Here is an 18,987-nt window from a genome sequence, read left to right as displayed (position 1 = left end):
AATGCTTCTATATATTATTAATTGAAATATATCAGTCAAAAATATCTAGCCTGTTACTGCAAAAGGAGCCTGCAAAAACTTGGTTGGTCCATGTTTGCACCAAGCAATTATTTTCTTTTGGTCAAACCTTTGTTAAAAACACATGCTATAATTGTGTCATCTCAAAGTGCTTTGGTGAATTCACATTAATTTTTACACAGGAGCTGACATTATTTACTGCCATAGTATAAATTGCAATTGCTCATTCTGTCACTTTTTGAATTTTTTTTTATTATTTTGCTTTGCTCAGCGGTTTCCCTCATCTCACTTTCCAACTCCCTATTATTTGTGCATCTATCCAATTTAAAACATGCATTCTGGAAAAATCTTCTATCTTATTCTAGAATTCTGATTACCAGACTTGCAACGGACATTTTTTCCCCATTGCTATTTAGTAGGAGTTAACATTTTTGATTTTGCAAGTAAATGAAAGAATGTTGATGTTTTTGAGGTGTGTACAACTTGATCTCTGGGATTTAGGATACAGTTTATTTGAAAGGAAACCACACTTTGAATATCATTTGCTATTCAGTAGCAGTTTTACTTCTCTTCAGAATAAATGCATTGCAGAGATTTGTGTGCCAAATGCCTTGTTTCAGCTTTTATATTGCTGAAGCAATTACATCTTTGTCAAAGAAGATTGCAGGGGGATAAATAACTTCAGAAGCACAAAACATGTGGTGGGGTAGCAACCTTTCCCTATCTCTTTATCTCCAAAGAAAGGAATTATTTCTCTATCAACTTTCAGTACTACTGTACAAGTTTAAGTAGTTCTCTCACAGAAAGCTTAAAAAATATTAAAGTAAAAGTAAATAAAAATGTTCAGAAACCTGCTTCTCAAACAAGCACCTTAATTTTTATTTAAAAGCTCTAAGGATTTTAAATTGGGGTCACATCACATCTACATTTCACAGTTGCATTTTGGGGAGCTGCATGTTATAATTTCATATGATTGAATGACAGTGAATCAATCAACAAGAACTGAAGAGTCATTTTAAATTGTTTTTTACCCTCTTAATCTAATCAAGCGTGTCCAGGCTTGGTCCAGAACAGCTTTGAATGTGGCCCCCCAAGAATCTGTGAACTTCTTAAAACATAAGATTTTTTTTTTGTAACTTTTTTCTTCTTTTTTTAGCTTATCAGCTATCATTGTTAGTGTGTTTTATGTGTGGTCCAAGACAATTCTTCTTTCAATGTGGCCCAAGGAAGCCAAAAGATTGAACATCCCTGAATGGTATCAGAAGTTGATCTATGTTGACCTGAATTAGAAATTTCAGCATGTAAAAAGAGTGACCTCAGTCAGATTTTCCCAGAAATTTTAGTATGTAATATGTATACCCAAGTGAACATTTTCAACTGGGTCAAAAATTGGTCTGCAGACAGAAGTAACTAACTGGATCACAGAACATCTGGTTTGCATTGAAAATGGCCATTCACTTTGAGCATCCCATTGTAACCGATTGATGGAAAGTTACAACTCAAAAGGACTCTAGAAATCATTTGGCTCCAAAGTCACAAATGCAAGGGCAGTGGGTCTTTAGTCATGTTTTGTTTGTCTACATCATGTGTTAAATTAATTTAAGCCAACATTTGAAAATAAGAATTTTGTTGGTGGGACTGTAAACTAGTTCAACCATTGTGGAAGACAATATGGCGATTCCTCAAGGATCTAGAACTAGAAATACCATTTGATCCAGCCATCCCATTACTGGGTATATACCCAAAGGATTATAAATCATGCTGCTGTAAAGACATATGCACACGTATGTTTATTGCGGCACTATTCACAATAGCAAAGACTTGGAAACAACTCAAATGTCCATGAATGATAGACTGGATTAAGAAAATGTGGCACATATATACCATGGAATACAATGCAGCCATAAAAAAGGATGAGTTAATGTCCTTTGTAGGGACATTGATGCAGCTGGAAACCATCATTCTCAGTAAACTATCACAAGAACAGGAAACCAAACACCACATGTTCTCACTCATAGGTGGGAACTGAACAATGAGATCACTTGGACACAGGAAGGGGAACATCACACACCGGGGCCTATTGTCGGGAGGGGGAAGGGAGAAGGGATAGCATTAGGAGATATACCTAATGTAAATGACGAGTTAATGGGTGCAGCACACTAACATGGCACATGTATACATATGTAACAAACCTGCACGTTGTGCACATGTACCCTAGAACTTAAAGTATAATTTAAAAAAAAAAAGAAAAGATGAATTTCTGGCTTCTCTTGCGGGGGGCGGGGGAAAGAAGACGGTATGAAGCCTGAATTCTTGAGTGTTGGCCCATGAGGTTTAGTGGTAGACTCCCTCAGTCTGGGCGTGTGCTTCTACATATGCCAGAGTTCCTACTACTCCCTATTATGTCACACAAGGAGTACTTTATTATTGTTATTTCTTACCTCACTCCTATGTGCTTTGGGGTAATGAACCTGTTTTAAATCCATGCTGTCATTTTGCAGATTAGAAAAGTAAAACGTACAGAGGTTGATTTATCCATACTCTGCTTTTAGCTGTGAAAAAGCTCCAACTAGAACTTGGGACTCAAATGCTCTTTCCTCTGTTTTTAAATTGGCATAAAGAAAGAGGCTGGCTCATTCTTCACCTCCTAGAGTCCATTTTGAGTCACAGAATAAGTTTTACAGAAAACACAGATAGTTCCTTCTTTTGTTGCCCAATTGCCTCCAAATAACTGACAGAGGAATGGATAGAATAAGATTAGAAGTAAACAAAAAGACAAAATAGATGAAGGGATCACTCAAAATACTAATAATTGCTATTTATTGAGGTTCTGCTGTGTTCCAAACCCTGTTATTAATTCTTTACATGTCGTAATTAATCTTCCCAACAACCATGTTACTACTACTAGCATTTTTTCAGATGAAGAAATCAAGGGGCAGAGAGGTTAGGCTACTTACTCAAGATCCCACAGCTGCTTAAATGTGGAGGGAGGATTTGAACATAGGCATTCAGGCCCTGAGTGCCACACTGTTCTGCTTCTGTGCCTATGTCTCTGTTATACTCACCTGATGCTTTTTTCTTTTCTATTTCTCTCTTTCCCCTTTGCCCCTCCACATCTAACTTCTCTCAAGAATGTTTGTGTCAGGCTCCCCACTTGGGCTCTCTATTTCTAGGTCTTGCGAGAAACCATCTAGATCCCCATCATCACCCGCTTAATCCTGCCGCAGGCTCACTATCAACTCCTTTGATTCCTATTTCACAGACTCCCTGGTAATTTTGAACCTCAGCTGCACAGCTCCTCCTCAGTCATGTCACATTCAGGCATCTCTGAAACTCTCCTGATCTCTAAATCACAGGATGTTTTCTGCCACTCTCACTCCCATCTATTACACTGGGGTAATTTAATAAAAGTTCAGAAACTTATTTCTGAGACTGTACTAGCATTACATCTAGTGGAATCAAAGGCTTAGAAGGAAACCTCTTTTTTTTTTTGCCCCCCATTACTTGTGTTGATATTAATTAGGCCATGGCTAACTCCTTCACTGTAATCTTGGGATATGTAGTAGACAGGCTGATTGATAGGTTTGTTTCTGTTAGATTAAAAATGTTGAACAGCATTACCATGTTCATGAATTTAGATGATACATTTGTATGAAGTGACCTAGCAGCTGGAGTTCTTCATGTCATATTGGGGTATGTGCTTGTAATATTGACTATACACCTGACTTCCCAAGAGATCCCTTCCCAAGAAACCCCTAGAGCAACAGCATTAATCAAAAGAGAGTTTAATAAACTCCTGGAGAGAAAAGGTATGGTTTCATTATTTAAAAATTCGGTGAAGATAGCTGCAGTTGAACTTTTATAGGCACTAATCCAAATAGATCATCTGGAAAAGACAGGAAATTATTTCTTGTATTTTACAACTAATATGTCAATTGATTAATTTAAATCCCACTGAGCTCAGTTTCAGCTAAGGATGAATCTGGAGAATAACACCTTAGGAATGTTAGGTTTTAATTTGGGCTGTGGTAGCTCCACTTGCAATGAGATAATTGTATATCATTTTCTGCAAATGAGGACAGGCTTTTTAGGTTTAATAAATACATGAGCAGGACATTTTTTACAGATAAGGCAAAAGCCAAGAAAACTAGAAAGGATAAAGGATCAAGCACATCATAAGTAAATAAATCTTTCAACCTATAATTAACTATATCAAATTTTCTTCTGTTTTTCCATTAGGTTTAATTGAATGCTCCAGTTCTTTTCATTTCTGAAGTTACGGTGAGAAGAACTAAGTGGAAAATGGGTATGTTTGAGTATTAATTATTTCTTGAAATGTGGAAGAAAAAGCCAATTTAATGTTTTTATCTTGGAAAAAAATTATTTTTTATCAGTTTTATCATGCATTTTGAGAACTTATTTTGGAATTTCACTGTTCTTTTTATAACAAACGGAATTGTTTCCAAAATAAGGGTGTTGTATAGAATTATATCATACCCTAGAGGTCTGAAGTCAGGCTTAGGAAGGCCCATACACCTTGCTTGGTTTAAATGGCAAAGATATTTGACACATGTACCGGGTACATGGATATCTTGGCAGGCAAATATCTCTCTTCTCCAGGGCTTATGTCAGATGCCGTTTGGCACTGACAGAGTCATTAAGGGTCGCTTCTCTTGTGGCAACATTGAAAGGTTAGCAGAAAAAACATTTGAAACTTTTTCTGAGAGTACTCTAGGGCAATACTAAACCTCAGAGTTGTGAGACTTAAGGTCATATCCCAAATGATTTATTGATCAAGCATCAACATTTGTAAATGATGATTTCTTTGAAAAACATGTCAATTCAAGGTTTTCTCTAAAATAATTTTATTTGCATTCTGAGACACTTTATTGAGAGGAAAAGAAAGGGATAGAGAGAATGGAGAATGCACATAAACACGTATAAAAGCATGTTCTGGGTATGAATGTCATCTGTTATCCATGTTCCACTGGGAAACAGGTTGAGAAGTAGTACTGTAAGGTGCGCCTTGTAAGTTTTTCTGTTCTGTGCTTCCCTCCCAATAACATAAATTCTGGTAGCTGCATTTGACATTTTTCTTCCTAGCTTGGTGTCAGCTGTGAAAAGGTGGCTTTTTCACAGTGCTTAAGGCATGTAGCTGTAATCTTGAAAGGAAGAGGAAGAACTAAGCCTGTAAACGGAAATAGAAAGGCAGTCTCACTCCTCTTGTTCTTTACTGTATCTGAGAATGTGGAGGGATTTTGAGGTGATAAACAAGTAGATCGGGTTAACGGAAGAATAAGGAAGCAGGATTTGTCTTATGGAGAAATACAATCTAGCTCAGATTAGTTGGGCTTTGGGCAAGAGTGTAATGATAAAAGACACACTGTGAAGCTGTCTGAACATCCATAGACATAGAGGGGAGAAACCTGCACTGGCAAGAGTCTAAGAGTGTAATACGTTATTTTACAAGTGCATTACAGGCCTTTACTCTTTTTAAAAATGGTTTAATCTTGGAAATGCTCACTCCTTTTTAAGTAAAGCAAATGGTGAAGTGACTAAAAAAGGATGTTGGTTTTCCCTTTTTATTGTATAGCAAAAGTGGATCTATTATTAGTATCTGTACTAAGACAATAGTTAAAAAGAATGTTTTATTTTATTTTAATCCACTTATTAATTTTTTGAGACAAGGTCTCACTCTTTCACTCAGGTTGCAATATAGTGGTGCCATAAAAGCCATAGCTCACTGCAGCCTCAAATTCCTGGGCTCAAGTGATCCTCCTGCTTCAGCCTCCCAATGTGTTGGGATTATAGTAGGCATAAGCCACTGCTCCCAGCTAAAATGATGTTTTAGAATATAGAATACATTGACAGAGTTTTAATTTTAGATTTGTACAGGATTCCAGAGATGTTCTATTTTGAGACCTTCATTTGTAAAGTAGAGGAAGCTAAGCCTCAGAAAGTTGAACAAACTGCCCAAGATGGTCTAGTTAGTGTGATCAGATTTGAACTCAGGTTCCGGTAACTCCAGGTGAATGCTTTTCTTTTCCCTTGTCCTGCCTTTCTTGGTTGACACACTCTAATGATGCTAACAGTTTACTCATATTTACATATAAAGTTCCAAATTTGTAAACTTAATTAGTGAGCAAATGCCAAATATATGCTTGAATTTCATTGTCAGAACAAAGGACTCTGTCCAGATTTAATTTGCCTAATATATTTTGTATTTCAGTTGACTAAAATAAATGAAGTGTTACATTACTATGAAATATGTTACAGGAATAACCTCAGTGTCTTTAAAAGAAAATATGCACGTTTTCTATCTAGCTTGAAAGAGAAATCTCCAAAGGCAAGCCATTTCAAGTTTAAGAAAACACAAAGTAAAAAAACTCAAGGTGGTTGCTATAAATTAATTTCAAAGCAAAGGTTGACAAAGAAATTACAAAGCTGAATTTCTTACAGGCAGCACTGTTGTTACTATAAAAAGCATGTTCACAAACTTCTCCAGTTAATCTCTGATGTGACCTTTGATGCTATATAATTGATAATTAGGTTCCAACATTTTAAAAGGAAAAAGAATATGCACTCCTGAATAACACATGTACTTCAAAATAGATCTTTTGAGCAATAAATAATAGAAAATATTATTGTATACATTCCTGATGAGGCAGTATAGTATAATAGTTAAAAAATGTGCTTTCCAGTCATATAGACCTGGTTAAAATCCTAGCTCTGTCACTTACTATCATTTCTTCTAACTGTCACTTACTGGTGTGAATTTGAGTATGTTACTTAACCTCTCTGAGACTCAGTTTCCATAAATGTAGATTAAGGCTTGAGACTCCAATTTCATATTTGATTTTAACCTTTACGTTAGATAACATAAGTAACATGGCCTACAGGCTTTATCTGAAAACACCTCAGAAATCTGAGATGCTAAGTGCAATGAGTATCTCATCAGAATACCTATAGTTCCTTGCCATTACTTGATTCTTCACTTCCCTGGCTATTGTTATGCTAAGATAAACTTTCTGATTCTGCTGTAAAATTTGGCTCTATATTACAAAAATATGAGGCAGCTTACTATTGAAAAGCTACATCTTCCATAAATCAACCATTATCTTTGTTTTTTAATATTCACATTACTATATTTATATCCCCCGTGAAGTTATGAGCTTCATGGGAGATATAATAATTAATTATGAATAATACTCTTGAGCTGTTCAAGTCCTGCATGTGGGCACAGAGGAAGTATAAAGGTTAGTTTATATTTACCACACTGATTGGGAGTGTAAAATGAATGCTGCCTTTGATGGAATATTTTCTCGGTCATTTGTAAATTTAGGAAACATAAGTCTGTTTTTTCCTTTTCTCATTTTTTTCCCCATTTGTAAGGTCAGTTGAAATCCTACATTTGAATAGAAGAAGGACTAAGAAGAAAAGCTGCTAACTTTAAGAGGCTAAATGTATTATTATACTTTTCTCACCCAGAAAATTGAATTTTTTTGTTAAAACTTGAAATAACTCAGGATCTTTGATGTAGGAAGCTGGGTTTCCACTGTAGCTCTACCATGTATTAAGCATAACCATTTTTCAGTTTACGCATCTGTAAAATAGGTACATTGTCTACTTGGTACTGCCTACCTATGAGTTCTATCTTGTGAATTAAAGATGGTCATGCCTGTAAAGGCAGCATGTGATACAAAAATCAAGGAGTTAGTGGTTAGACAAACCTGGATTTAATTCTCAGCTACAAGCAGTGTAACCTTTAGCACGTTCTGTAACTTTTCTGAAAGTCAGTTTCTCTTTCTACATAGTGGAGACAATAATGTCTATTTCATAAGATTGTCATAGGATTTCATGGTGTGTTTGAAAAGCTTCCAAGAAAAAGCCCTGTCTGAAACTTCTTTATTAGTACAGTGCTTTATGCATAGGGTTAGAAATATTTATTTGTCACATAAATGAAGCATTTATTTAAATCTACTTTACATATATATTGAAAAAATATAAAAGTATCTAAATTTCAAACCAAAGATGACTGGCTTAATGTCCACCCAGAGAAAGGGATATACTGCAGGGATTACCAATATTGTTGTTTACGTGGATATATGTTTGCCATATATTGTTAGGGTGTGAAAAACATAAACATATGTGGAATAATCAACTTTTAATTTAAAAAATTAAAAAAGGTTGGAAAATATATATTTGAAAAGTTTAGTGAGATTATGAATTTCTTTTGCCTTATTTGTATTTTCTCATATATGTACAACAATATCTGATTATTTATATAACAAAATAAAATGTTAAATAAAAATAATAGGAACAAAATCTGACCTCCTTCAGCTGAACAGATGACCACAATTTGACTAAAAGGCCCATCTCCTTTATTGTTATAAACGCCAACTTTCACTTCAAAGGGAGTAAGAGGAGGGACACTTTCATCTCGATAAATGAATTTGGAAGCTTCAGAGGATGTCACCATTTTTTCCTTCCAGCCACGTGTTCCATTGGGTCTGAAAGCCACAATATAGCCAAAGCCTTCCCCATTCTGAAACTCCTCAGATACTGGCTAAAGAAGAAAAATGTAATTAATTATCATCTAAATGATTGATTAAAAATCCAGTTTCTCCAAATTCTTAATTTTAAAACACGTATAGATAACTAGAGAAAGGGAGAATCTCAAATCTTTATACTACATTGGAAGCCAAAATAGTACAATCACTTTGGCACTTCTTTGAAAGTTAAAAAGCTTTAAAGGTAAAAGAAGAAAAATTGTATCAGTTGAAATGTACAAAAATCTCAAGAGAATTGAAAACTTTTGAAGTGGAACAAATTTGCTCCAATTAGTCATGTATATGAAATGAAGATATTTGGATTAACATGTTGGGGAAAACTGTCCTATGGTCTGGTCGTTGGGAATATCTTGTCATTGGTAATGCTCTGCAGAAGACTTTAGACCACAAAAGTAAGATATAGTAATGTTAAAACCATTTTTTCTAGTGTGCTTTGCAATTGCTTTTATGGTTACTGACATGAAAAAATTGGACTATGGTATTCAAGAAGCTTCTTGTGCTCTATGGCATAGATTTAAATTGTAACATGGGTTTCAACTGCACACCATAGAAAAGAAAAATTGTGATTGACCAGTCAATGTGGAAAAGTTACCAGCCACTGTCTAGCACAGTGCTTCACACACAGTAGATACGCAATAAATATTTGCTAACTAGATTTTTTTCCTTGAATTTTGTTATGAAGAAAAGCCATGTATTAAGTGGTGGAAGAGAGACAAAGCCCATTATATGAAAGCTTACATGGAAAGGCAGTTCCATGTAGAGAAATTTCGTCTCAGCGAAGGTCAGCTATTGGAAAGTTAATACCTTTATAGACATCAAAAACAATGTATGAAGTTTTATTGAAGAAAAGGGGGAAAGGACAAAAAAAAAAAAAATAGGACAGGTGATGTGCTCATGGAATAATTCTTACTGGGAAAAGATATCTCTGTACACTTTCTTATTGTTCTTAGAGATTGTAAAGGAGTTGCTCTATTTGCTGTAACAGACATTTCCATTTCTGTATATTCTAAGACAGATTCCTATGAGCTACATAGTTATATTTAATAATAAGGTTATTTAACATCAAAAAAGGAAGGTAGCTTCATGGAGAATATATGTACTCTTCACACCCTCTCCCCCTTCATCTCCACTGTTTTTCTTTGACAAATGATACTTTGGAGGCCATATGATGAGATAGACAATGTAACACAAATTTCGTAATCAAAGTCACAATTCTGTTTATTAGGGAAAGTATGTAACAATGCCTCAGTTTCATGATTTGTAAAATGAAGAAAATCATCCCAACTAATAAGATTGTTGTATGGGTTAAATGAGATAGCCTGGGTAATGTGGCATTTATTCAGCAGTGGTTAATTCCTTCCTCCCATAAGTTTTAGCCTCTAAATGAATCAAGTGGACTGCTTAATCATAAAATAATTAAATCTCACACTAAGCCAAACAAACACCTGAAGTACTTTGTGAGAGATGTGTTTTCTTACCTCCCAGGCAATGACTAACTCGTGCCTTCTTCCACTTCTTCCACTTACATTGGTGGGCGCTGTCTTCGGAACTGTGGATAAAAATGGGTGGAGAGTGAGGAGAATAAGAACTCCCAACCTAAGTTGGATAAAAATCCCAAAATAAATCAAAAGTTTGTTTGAAGTCAGATGGTCATATTAAAGATTAAAACAAAACATTGGTGATAGAAATACCCTGCTTTCAAATCTATGTGGCAGACTTTGATATACTTTTTTTTTTTCATGACCACTTATTGTTCCACACCTCTTGAAAATGCTCTGTGGTAGCAATTTCTAAATTAATAATGAACACTATAGCTAAGAACATCTAATAAAGATTAGGTAAATTTTGTCCATAAAATTGCTCACTTTTCTCCTCTTTGCTAATGATATGACTCTTTTTTTGTTATCCTGGGGCTTGCAGAGCCACTGAAAAATCCACAGGTCAAGATTAGCATTACTGCCTTACCAGAACCCCCAGGAAGCTCCAGTATTTTTTTTTTTTTTTTTTAAACCTTAGCAACAATTCCATGTAGTGAGAACCTACTTAAACGAATAAACATTTAAAAAAATCTGTCAAGAATGAATCTCTCTGCAAACTGCAAAAGTTATAGGCAACCAGTGAAACTTTTTCAAATGAATAACTATTAAAATAATAAATGTGTCAAAGGAATAAATTTCCCCTTCAATGCACCAAACCACAAAATCTGCAGTGGAAAGGGAACATTTTCAAATGACGAACTTTTAAATGAAGAAAACTATTAAAAGAAATCATTTTCCAGGCTATGAGCCTGCATTAGCAATTTTACACTTCAGCATTGCCTTTCTATTCCAGCATATCGTTTTTAAACGATATTGATATACTCATAAACAATAAATTCACTCCTATCTATTACTTACTTGGAATGAAAGGCTATTAATTACTGGTAGATATTCACACAGCCTTTTATACACCAGAAAAACTGAAGTGGAATTTATATACTCCTGTAAAGGAAAAAAAAAACCAAATTCTCCTTGGGTCAGAAAAGAGGTTGAGCAAAACCTGCGAATATATAATTGGCTCAATTGAAATAAATAACCTTTATTTGTCAGGGTCTACATTTCAGTATCCTTTGGCACTTTTCTCCGTGAACACAATTCTCTTGCTCAGGCTATTGCAACTGCTGCCAATATAGGATTATGCAGCAGCAGTTACCAATCTTTATTCTTTCACTGTTACATACATACTGAGGATTGTTCGTATGAGGAGTTCATCTCATGGATTCCCTCAGAATTGCATGGAATTGGATACCCTTTTTTCTGTCTTTCAAGAAATCACATGGAATTCAACTGAGAAAAATAATGCAATTAGAGCAATATCTGTAAATATGACCTAATTTATATGAACAGCAAACAAATCATTTATTGAGTTATGTATTAGTAATCATAGTTGTGGCCACATGTAACAAACTGTGACATGTCAGTATGCCTTATCACCATGTCTGAAAAACCACTGTTATGTAGTATTAGTCTAAATTTATTTTCTGGTCAATGTTATAGGTAAGACACACAAGAATGGAGCTGGTTTAACTGTATATGTAAAAGGACAGGGATCCAAATTTTCAAATATTCCCTTTTTGGCTAATCTCAGACTTCTGAATATTGTGACCATCAAAGCACAGTCAAATAAATAGTGGATACAAGATATTAATGATTTATTGACATCATGCCATTACTGCTTCTCTTAGTATTATTGTTTTTTAAAAAAATGTATACACACACATAAACACACACATACACTCTTCACATTTATCTCTGAAAACTCACATTTAAATAACATCATGGGTAATGTATACCAGACCCAGTACTTCGTCCATTAAATTGAACTACATTTGTACTCTAAATTTAGGGCTTTGAATCTTCTTCTTTGAGGACATCATTCCTAAGATTATAGGCTTCTGTGGAAAGACTAGGCATTGAAGATTCTTTTCTACTTTGTCAACCCTAAAACATCATCTAAAAACAAAAAAAAATGATGCTCAGAAATTCTGGATTACAGTTTTACAGTAGGCTCTAGGTGCTCTAGTGAACATCTAGAAGTCTTTTTAAAAGATATGAATAGAATAAAACAAAGTAACTATTTGAAATCAAAACTGTTGAATCTTTTGTTGGATTGTTTCACATCCACTGATACTTTTTCATTTTTAAAAAACAATTTACCAATTTAGATTTTTCAAAGTTTTAACTTTGTGAGTAAAAAATTAGAAAAAAAAAAAAAACAAGTGAACATTTTGGGGAGAATTTCCATTTTGAGAAACTAAGAAAGCAAAAGAAGGCTTTCTATGATTTGATTCACTTCAATTTAATTCATTTTTTGAAAGTACTCTGTGATTTCAATTTTCAACTAATGATCTAAGTTTTAAAAACATTTATTTTATTACTTGAAAATCAGGTCCTTGAGATTTTCTTACTGTTTCTAATTTATTTTCAAGACAAGATAAACCATCTTCAACTTAATGTAAAGAAATAAGATCATCCTTGTCTTACCCTACCTCCAATTTTAATGAACAATAACTGACAAAAGAGGCATTATGGCTCACCGTGTTTCAATAGCATATGTGTATAAGTAACAGCTACTCAAATTTTTTAAAAAGTTTACTAGATATAATTGGATTCACTAGTGGAAAACTTTAGGCTGTAATAGCTTCATCTCAGGGAGTGTTTTGTTGTGAGCACAAGATTTGAATTGGGTGCTCTAATTCCAATTGGCTTAAATTTCCTAATTACATGCAGCTAATCAGTGAAACCCATGTACATTCATTTTCTTTTCAAGGTGGTGGCACACAGTTATTATCTCTGCACTGATAGAGTCTGCTGGTTTTAATTATATCCCTTTATAAAACAACATATTCGTGATCTGAAGGGATTTGACTTAATCTTTCTGAGCCCTTATGGTGTCAAAGTTCTATAATTCTTGCTAGAAGCACAAAATTAATATAATCAAATATCTAATAAATGCTTTCACTGAGTCCAGAGAAATACATGTTTACCTTAAGACCAAGTATATTTTAAATATAATTAATAAAATTTGAATCCAGGATTAAGCAGCTAGACTCTTCTTCCTCAGTCAACTACTGATAAATGTCATAAGCATATTAGCTTAGAGAATCAAGTTTATACATATGGTTAGCAGGTTTAAGTCTGATTCTTCTGAATTTCTTTCTGAGCAAAGCTCCTCCGTAAGCAGATAATGTAATTGATACTCTGTCCACAAGCTACAGATATCTAGCTGTTTTAAGTCTTACCTGGCATGTTGAAATACAAACTCATGTCTCTTTTCCTCTTAAACATTGAAAACATTCTTGGAAACACAGAATGAATGAAATCTAGTGTACTACCTTAGTTGAACCACGCCAGAATATCAAAGAACTTCTCAGTAGGTTGAACAAAGTGAGTCACACTAATAACACACTTTAATTAGCACTTAACTAAGCTAAAACATAATGAAATCATTTACCAATCTTTTTTTCCCTGAAAAATTTCCAATTTACAGTAAGCGCTTACCCCACTCATTGAAAAATATAGCTTTATTCGAGACCTGGGACAGGCCATGTTTTTGGAGCTTAATGATTATCTGGCAATTGGTTTGGAAAGAAAGGTGCCGAAGAATGAAAAGAGGGAAGAGAGGGAGTTTATATAGCAAAGTTAGAAGTCAAGAGGAATATTTTAAAAATGATATTATTTTTTCTACTCAAATTGAAGTATGTAGCACAGGAATATTTCCATTATTGATTCTAACTCAGGCTTAGTTTACAGAAAGAGTTAAATTGAACGAGTTCCCCTTGCCCACCCCCCCCCCCCACCCATTGAAAAAACCAGTGGTACTTCCTAAACAGTTTAAATAATGCTTTTATTCTTATTAGGGTAGATAAAGTGGTATGTACAAATGGTAAAGGTTTTCTTGTGGGAGTGAGAAGTGCGAGTGAGAAAGATCTAGGCTTGAATCCTAGTTCTACCACTCTAATTGCTTGACTAAAAATATTTTTTAACCTGTATTTCCATTGTCTCATGGAGACACTAATTATACCTGCTTCTTAAGGTTATTTTCATGATTATTCATCATGGTACCGGGAACTATAATCAATAAATATTATTTAATATTATTATATGTTTAGATTCAAAAAAGAGAAAGTGGTGAAGTCTTCTATGAGAATCGCTGAAAGTTCAGCATGAGTCTATGCACACATAATCTTGAAACAGAATATCCTTCTTGGATATTCCAGTAATATTGTTTTGGTAGTACCAAAGGAATTATGCTTTCAGTTTTGCCATAGCTTGATTCAATCTGCAAATCTAGGCAAAATAGCTATTTGAATTTGTGAAAGAGATTGCTAGGATATTTCAGGAAATGTAAGAATTTTCTGATTTATAAACCTCCTTATAAGTAGCAATAGTCAAGAAGATAGGAGGTGAGTGTATAAAATGAATGGTATTTATCTCAGCTCATATTCTCTTTGTTTATATGGATTCACAAGGAACTAAAAGCAAAGAATAGGTAAAATAATCTTTGTATCATATTTGTTGCTTAAAAGGGGAGAAAGAAAAGGCAAGCAGAAATATATACAAAGCTAATGCACATACCCCCAGATAAAACTAATCCAGCCCATCTTATAATAATATTCCTTTGTGTCTCTTCTATAACTTTTGAACTCAAGGGAATTTTGTTAAGTCACCGTCATGGACAAGAATTGTGAAAATACAAATATCAACAGAGCAGGATCCTTTGTAGGAGTCAGAAGGTAATATACAACTTAAGAAATTGTAAGAGGAAGTTAAACGACTGTTTTCTGAACTTGGAATGAGTAACATGTAATCTCAGATGCTAAAGTGAGAATGGCTGAAGAAAATGGGTCTTGCTACGAATTAGGGAAACCAATTTCATGACCCTTTCTCATTGCTTGCCTCCAACTCATATACATACATGCGCAAGTAATGCTGTCTTAAAACAAGGTTGTCAGTTTAGAAGGTGGATTTGCTATAGCATCTCCCTCCAACCCCAGCTATCAATAGAGAAGTGGGGATATTATTTCTTCATCAAGGTAAATAAGGAGAGGAGCAAGACAACCACTATAGAGAAGTTCAGATGCTTACCGATCATGCCGTGTATGGAGGCTATTGAGCTTCAGAGTTTTCTAGAATACCTCAATTTCATACTGATCGACTTGAGGAAACTCAGGAGAAGAGGCCAAAATAGTTCCTGAGAATATCGTTTAATTCTAGATTTTGGCAGGCCGGGAATGTGAAATGGTTACTGTGAATCAAGTGGTCATGAGGCTAGGTTTGAATAGGGTTGTTAGGACCACACCCAATAAGGCTGACTGCTAGGGGGCAAGCTGTCTTCAAAGAACCCAGTGCACCCCACAAGAGAAAGCAGCAGCATGTGGATAAAGGCCATCATGTAGAACATTTAACACCCATATGAGAACCACAAATTGCACCATCTAAGTGGAAGTTTTTCTCCTTCTTGTCTGACCTGGAAAGTGCCAGATCACAGCTGGAAGGTAGGAAATAAAGTGGAAGGAAGAAAGAAAAGACAGATCATAGCTGTTGGGTCAGGTCTGTGCTGGGAAGGAATGGGAGAACATGGAATTGGATGTGAGATTAAATTTTTCTAATTAAATTAAACTGGAATTTTTAAATACTTGAAAATGTGACTGCTCTAGTACATAAAAGTGCTTAGGATTTATTTGAAGCTGAGGTTTGGGATCACTTTAAGCATAGTGGAGAGCAATGGTGGGAGAAGAAGAAAACCTTTTTTTTTTTTTTTTTTTTAACCTCTATGGCTATTTACTGGCATTTGCATTTTCAAATGTAGAAAAAATATTTTTCCTTTTGTGGCCAGAACTATGAGTGTAATTTTCCATTTGAGTCAGAAGAGAATGAAGGGACAGAATACAGTATAGGAAAAAAAATAACTAGAAAGCAAAACAATTTGAATGTGTGAAAAAAATGTGTAAGCATAGTCTTTCATTCAACGCTTCTTTTCCTCTACTCCTTTTGCCTTGTCTATGCTACAAGAACCAAAGAAAATGGCTAAATGTTGAGAAATATCGAACCTCCTTACAGACAGTACTAATTAGATAAGAAGAATGAAAAAGCATCATAGGAAGGCCAGCTAGAGGTTTGCAAGGATGATTTAGAAGATATGCATGCTCTGTAGTGTGTTCCATATGCTAAAACGTTCTCTTGACTCTCCTGTTGTTCTAGTGGGCTGGTTGATAGGGCATGATAGAACGCTGGCTGTCTGCAGCGGTGACTTCTCACAGTGAGGGTATCTTGGGAAGTTGACTGCAGAGCTGCAAGCCAAGAGACTGTAGGGTTCTTACTATATCAACAAACATGCATTTCACTCTGAAAATGTTTTCTCAATATGAAAAAAATATACTTTTTCATGATTACTAGTTTGTAAATTTCCATCTAATAAACCAATAACTCATTTAAATTAACAATGGAGGTGATATAATAAAATAGTTTCCAATAATATTGAGCATTTATCATGTGCCAGGCACTGTGCAAAACTCTTTATATGCATTTAAAAAATCTTATTTAATACAATGGTCAAAAGGAGTAGGTTGTGGTATCCCCATTTTATGAGTGAGAAATTCAAGCCTTAAATGACATACTTCTTGCCTATGTCCACTCTGCTATTAAGTGGCACAGTAAAACATTAATCTAGATAAAAACTCCAACCTTTCATTATAGGTGCATTTTTTTTTTCTTTAAGAGATACATACACACATAAGCCTATATGTATATTCATTCATGTGTGTATATATAATTCATTAAAATTTGAAATAAACTGCAAATATTGAGATGTATACCAATAGCTTTGAAGATAATAGAAATTTTATACTATAGAGATCAGACCTTTCTGAATGACAAGGTACATAGTTAACTGTATCTTTTCTCCCTTTCATTTATCTTTTTTTTTTTTTTTTTTTTTTTTTTTTGAGACGGAGTCTGGCTCTGTGACCCAGGCTGGAGCACAGTGGCGCGATCTCCGCTCACTGCAAGCTCCGCCTCCAGGGTTCACGCCATTCTCCTGCCTCAGCCTCCCGAGTAGCTGGGACTACAGGCGCCTGCGACTGTGCCCAGCTAATTTTTTTGTATTTTTTAGTAGAGACAGGGTTTCATCGTGTTAGCCAAGATGGTCTCGATCTCCTAATCTCGTGATCTGCCCGCCTCGGCCTTGCAAAGTGTTGGGATTACGGGCGTGAGCCACCGCGCCCGGCCTTCATTTATCTTTCAACAGTGTTAAGAACACGTAACTTATAGAATATTAAAATTCAATTATATGACAAAATTGACAATGCTGTATTTACTTTATATATTTTTCCATTTCACCCACAGTGTATATTTCAGATTCATTTCCCCACATGTGATTTTTTTCTCCTGAGTGTCATCTTTTTAAATAATAAAGTATTTCCATTATATTATCCCAAATTTATATATTGGTTTGATGATGTTAACACATTTCAAAAATCAAACAAGGGCTATCTATCTTTATTTATCAATCTATCTAATCTCTAACTAAAACTTGTAAGAAAATTGCACTTAAATATAGGAGATGGAGGCAGAACAAGTTGGCAGAATAGAAGGCTCCACTGATTGTCCCCTTGGCAAGGACACTGCTACACATAAAAAGCACTTCGGTAAGAACCAAAAATCAGGTGAGCACTCACAGTATCTGGTTTAAACTTTAAATTGCTGAAAGATGCACTGAAGAGGTAGGGAAAACAGTCTTGAATCACTGAGACCACCATTCCTCCAGCCCCCAGCAGTGGCCCCACAACACAGAAGAGAGAATCTGTTTGCTTGGGAGAGGGAGAGTGCCGCAATTGTGAGACCTTAAATTCAGTGTTGCCTGGTTATAGAAGAAAGCAAAACCAGACCACACTCGGCTGACACCCACAGAGGGAATTTATTTATTTATTTGTTTAAATTTTTAATTTTTTTGTGAGACAGATTCTCGCTCTGTTGCCCAGGGTGGAGTGCAATGGCGTGATCTTGGCTCACTGCAATCTCTGCCTCCTGAGTTCAAGTGATTCTTGTGCCTTAGCCTCCCAAGTAGCTGGGATTATAGGCACCTGCTACCACGCCTGGCTAATTTTTGTATTTTTAGTAGAGATGAGGTTTCACCATGTTGGTCAGGCTGGTCTTGAACTTTTGAACACAGGTGATCCACCCACCTCGGCCTCCCAAAGTGGTAGGATTACAGGTGTGAGCCACAGTGCCCGGCCCAGAGGGAATATTTAAACCAGTCCTAGCCAGAGGGAAATCTCCCATAGCAGTGGTCAGAACTTGAGTTCCTGAAAGCCTCACCACCTCAGGCTCGAGTGCTCTGGGGCCCTAAATAAACCTGAAAGGTAGTCTAGGCCACAAGGACTGCAACTCCTAGGCAAGTCCGTGTTGAACTGGGCTCAGAGCTAGTGGACTTGGAAAACATGTAACCTCTAAAATATCAGCTGGGGTGGAGTGCTGGGGGAGTATTGATGCCATCCCTTTCCTTGGTCCAGGCTGCAGAGCTTGAAGATCCGTAAGAGATACCTTCCTCCCACTTTAGGAGAGGAGGAGGAAGAGTGGGGAGAACTTTTTCTTGCTTCTTGGATACCAGCTCAGCCACAGGAGTATAGGGCACTGGTCATGGTTGTGAAGTCCTCTTTTCAGACCCTAGCTCCTGTATGAAATTTCTAGACACATCCTGGGCAAGACAGGAACCCACCACCTTGAAGAGAAAGACACAGTCTTGGCAGGATTAATCATCTGCTATGAAAAGTAAAGAAGAGTTTGTCTCGAACCTTAGGTACCAGCTCAGCCACAGAGGTGTAGAGAACTAAGAGGGCTCTTGGGGTCCCTGATCCCAA

The 18,987-nt window shown here is 35.7% G+C and overlaps 1 protein-coding gene across 1 annotated transcript in view; it reads right to left on the bottom strand.

Annotated features, from left to right (window-relative positions):
• CNTN5 (contactin 5) overlaps positions 1–18,987 on the bottom strand; it is a 1,322,079-nt gene that overhangs the window by 51,845 nt on the left and 1,251,247 nt on the right. The window contains exons 19-20 of the mRNA XM_038004871.2: positions 10,067–10,137; positions 8,350–8,584 (exon numbers count right to left, since the gene is read on the bottom strand). Of these exons, the coding sequence (XP_037860799.2) occupies positions 8,350–8,584; positions 10,067–10,137 (306 nt within the window). The remainder of the gene's footprint in view (positions 1–8,349; positions 8,585–10,066; positions 10,138–18,987) is intronic.

The sequence above is a fragment of the Chlorocebus sabaeus genome, chromosome 1, assembly GCF_047675955.1.
Source record: "Chlorocebus sabaeus isolate Y175 chromosome 1, mChlSab1.0.hap1, whole genome shotgun sequence".
NCBI lineage: Eukaryota > Metazoa > Chordata > Mammalia > Primates > Cercopithecidae > Chlorocebus > Chlorocebus sabaeus.
Note: the sequence above shows the minus strand (reverse complement) of the source record. Positions and strands in the feature narration are given on the sequence as shown.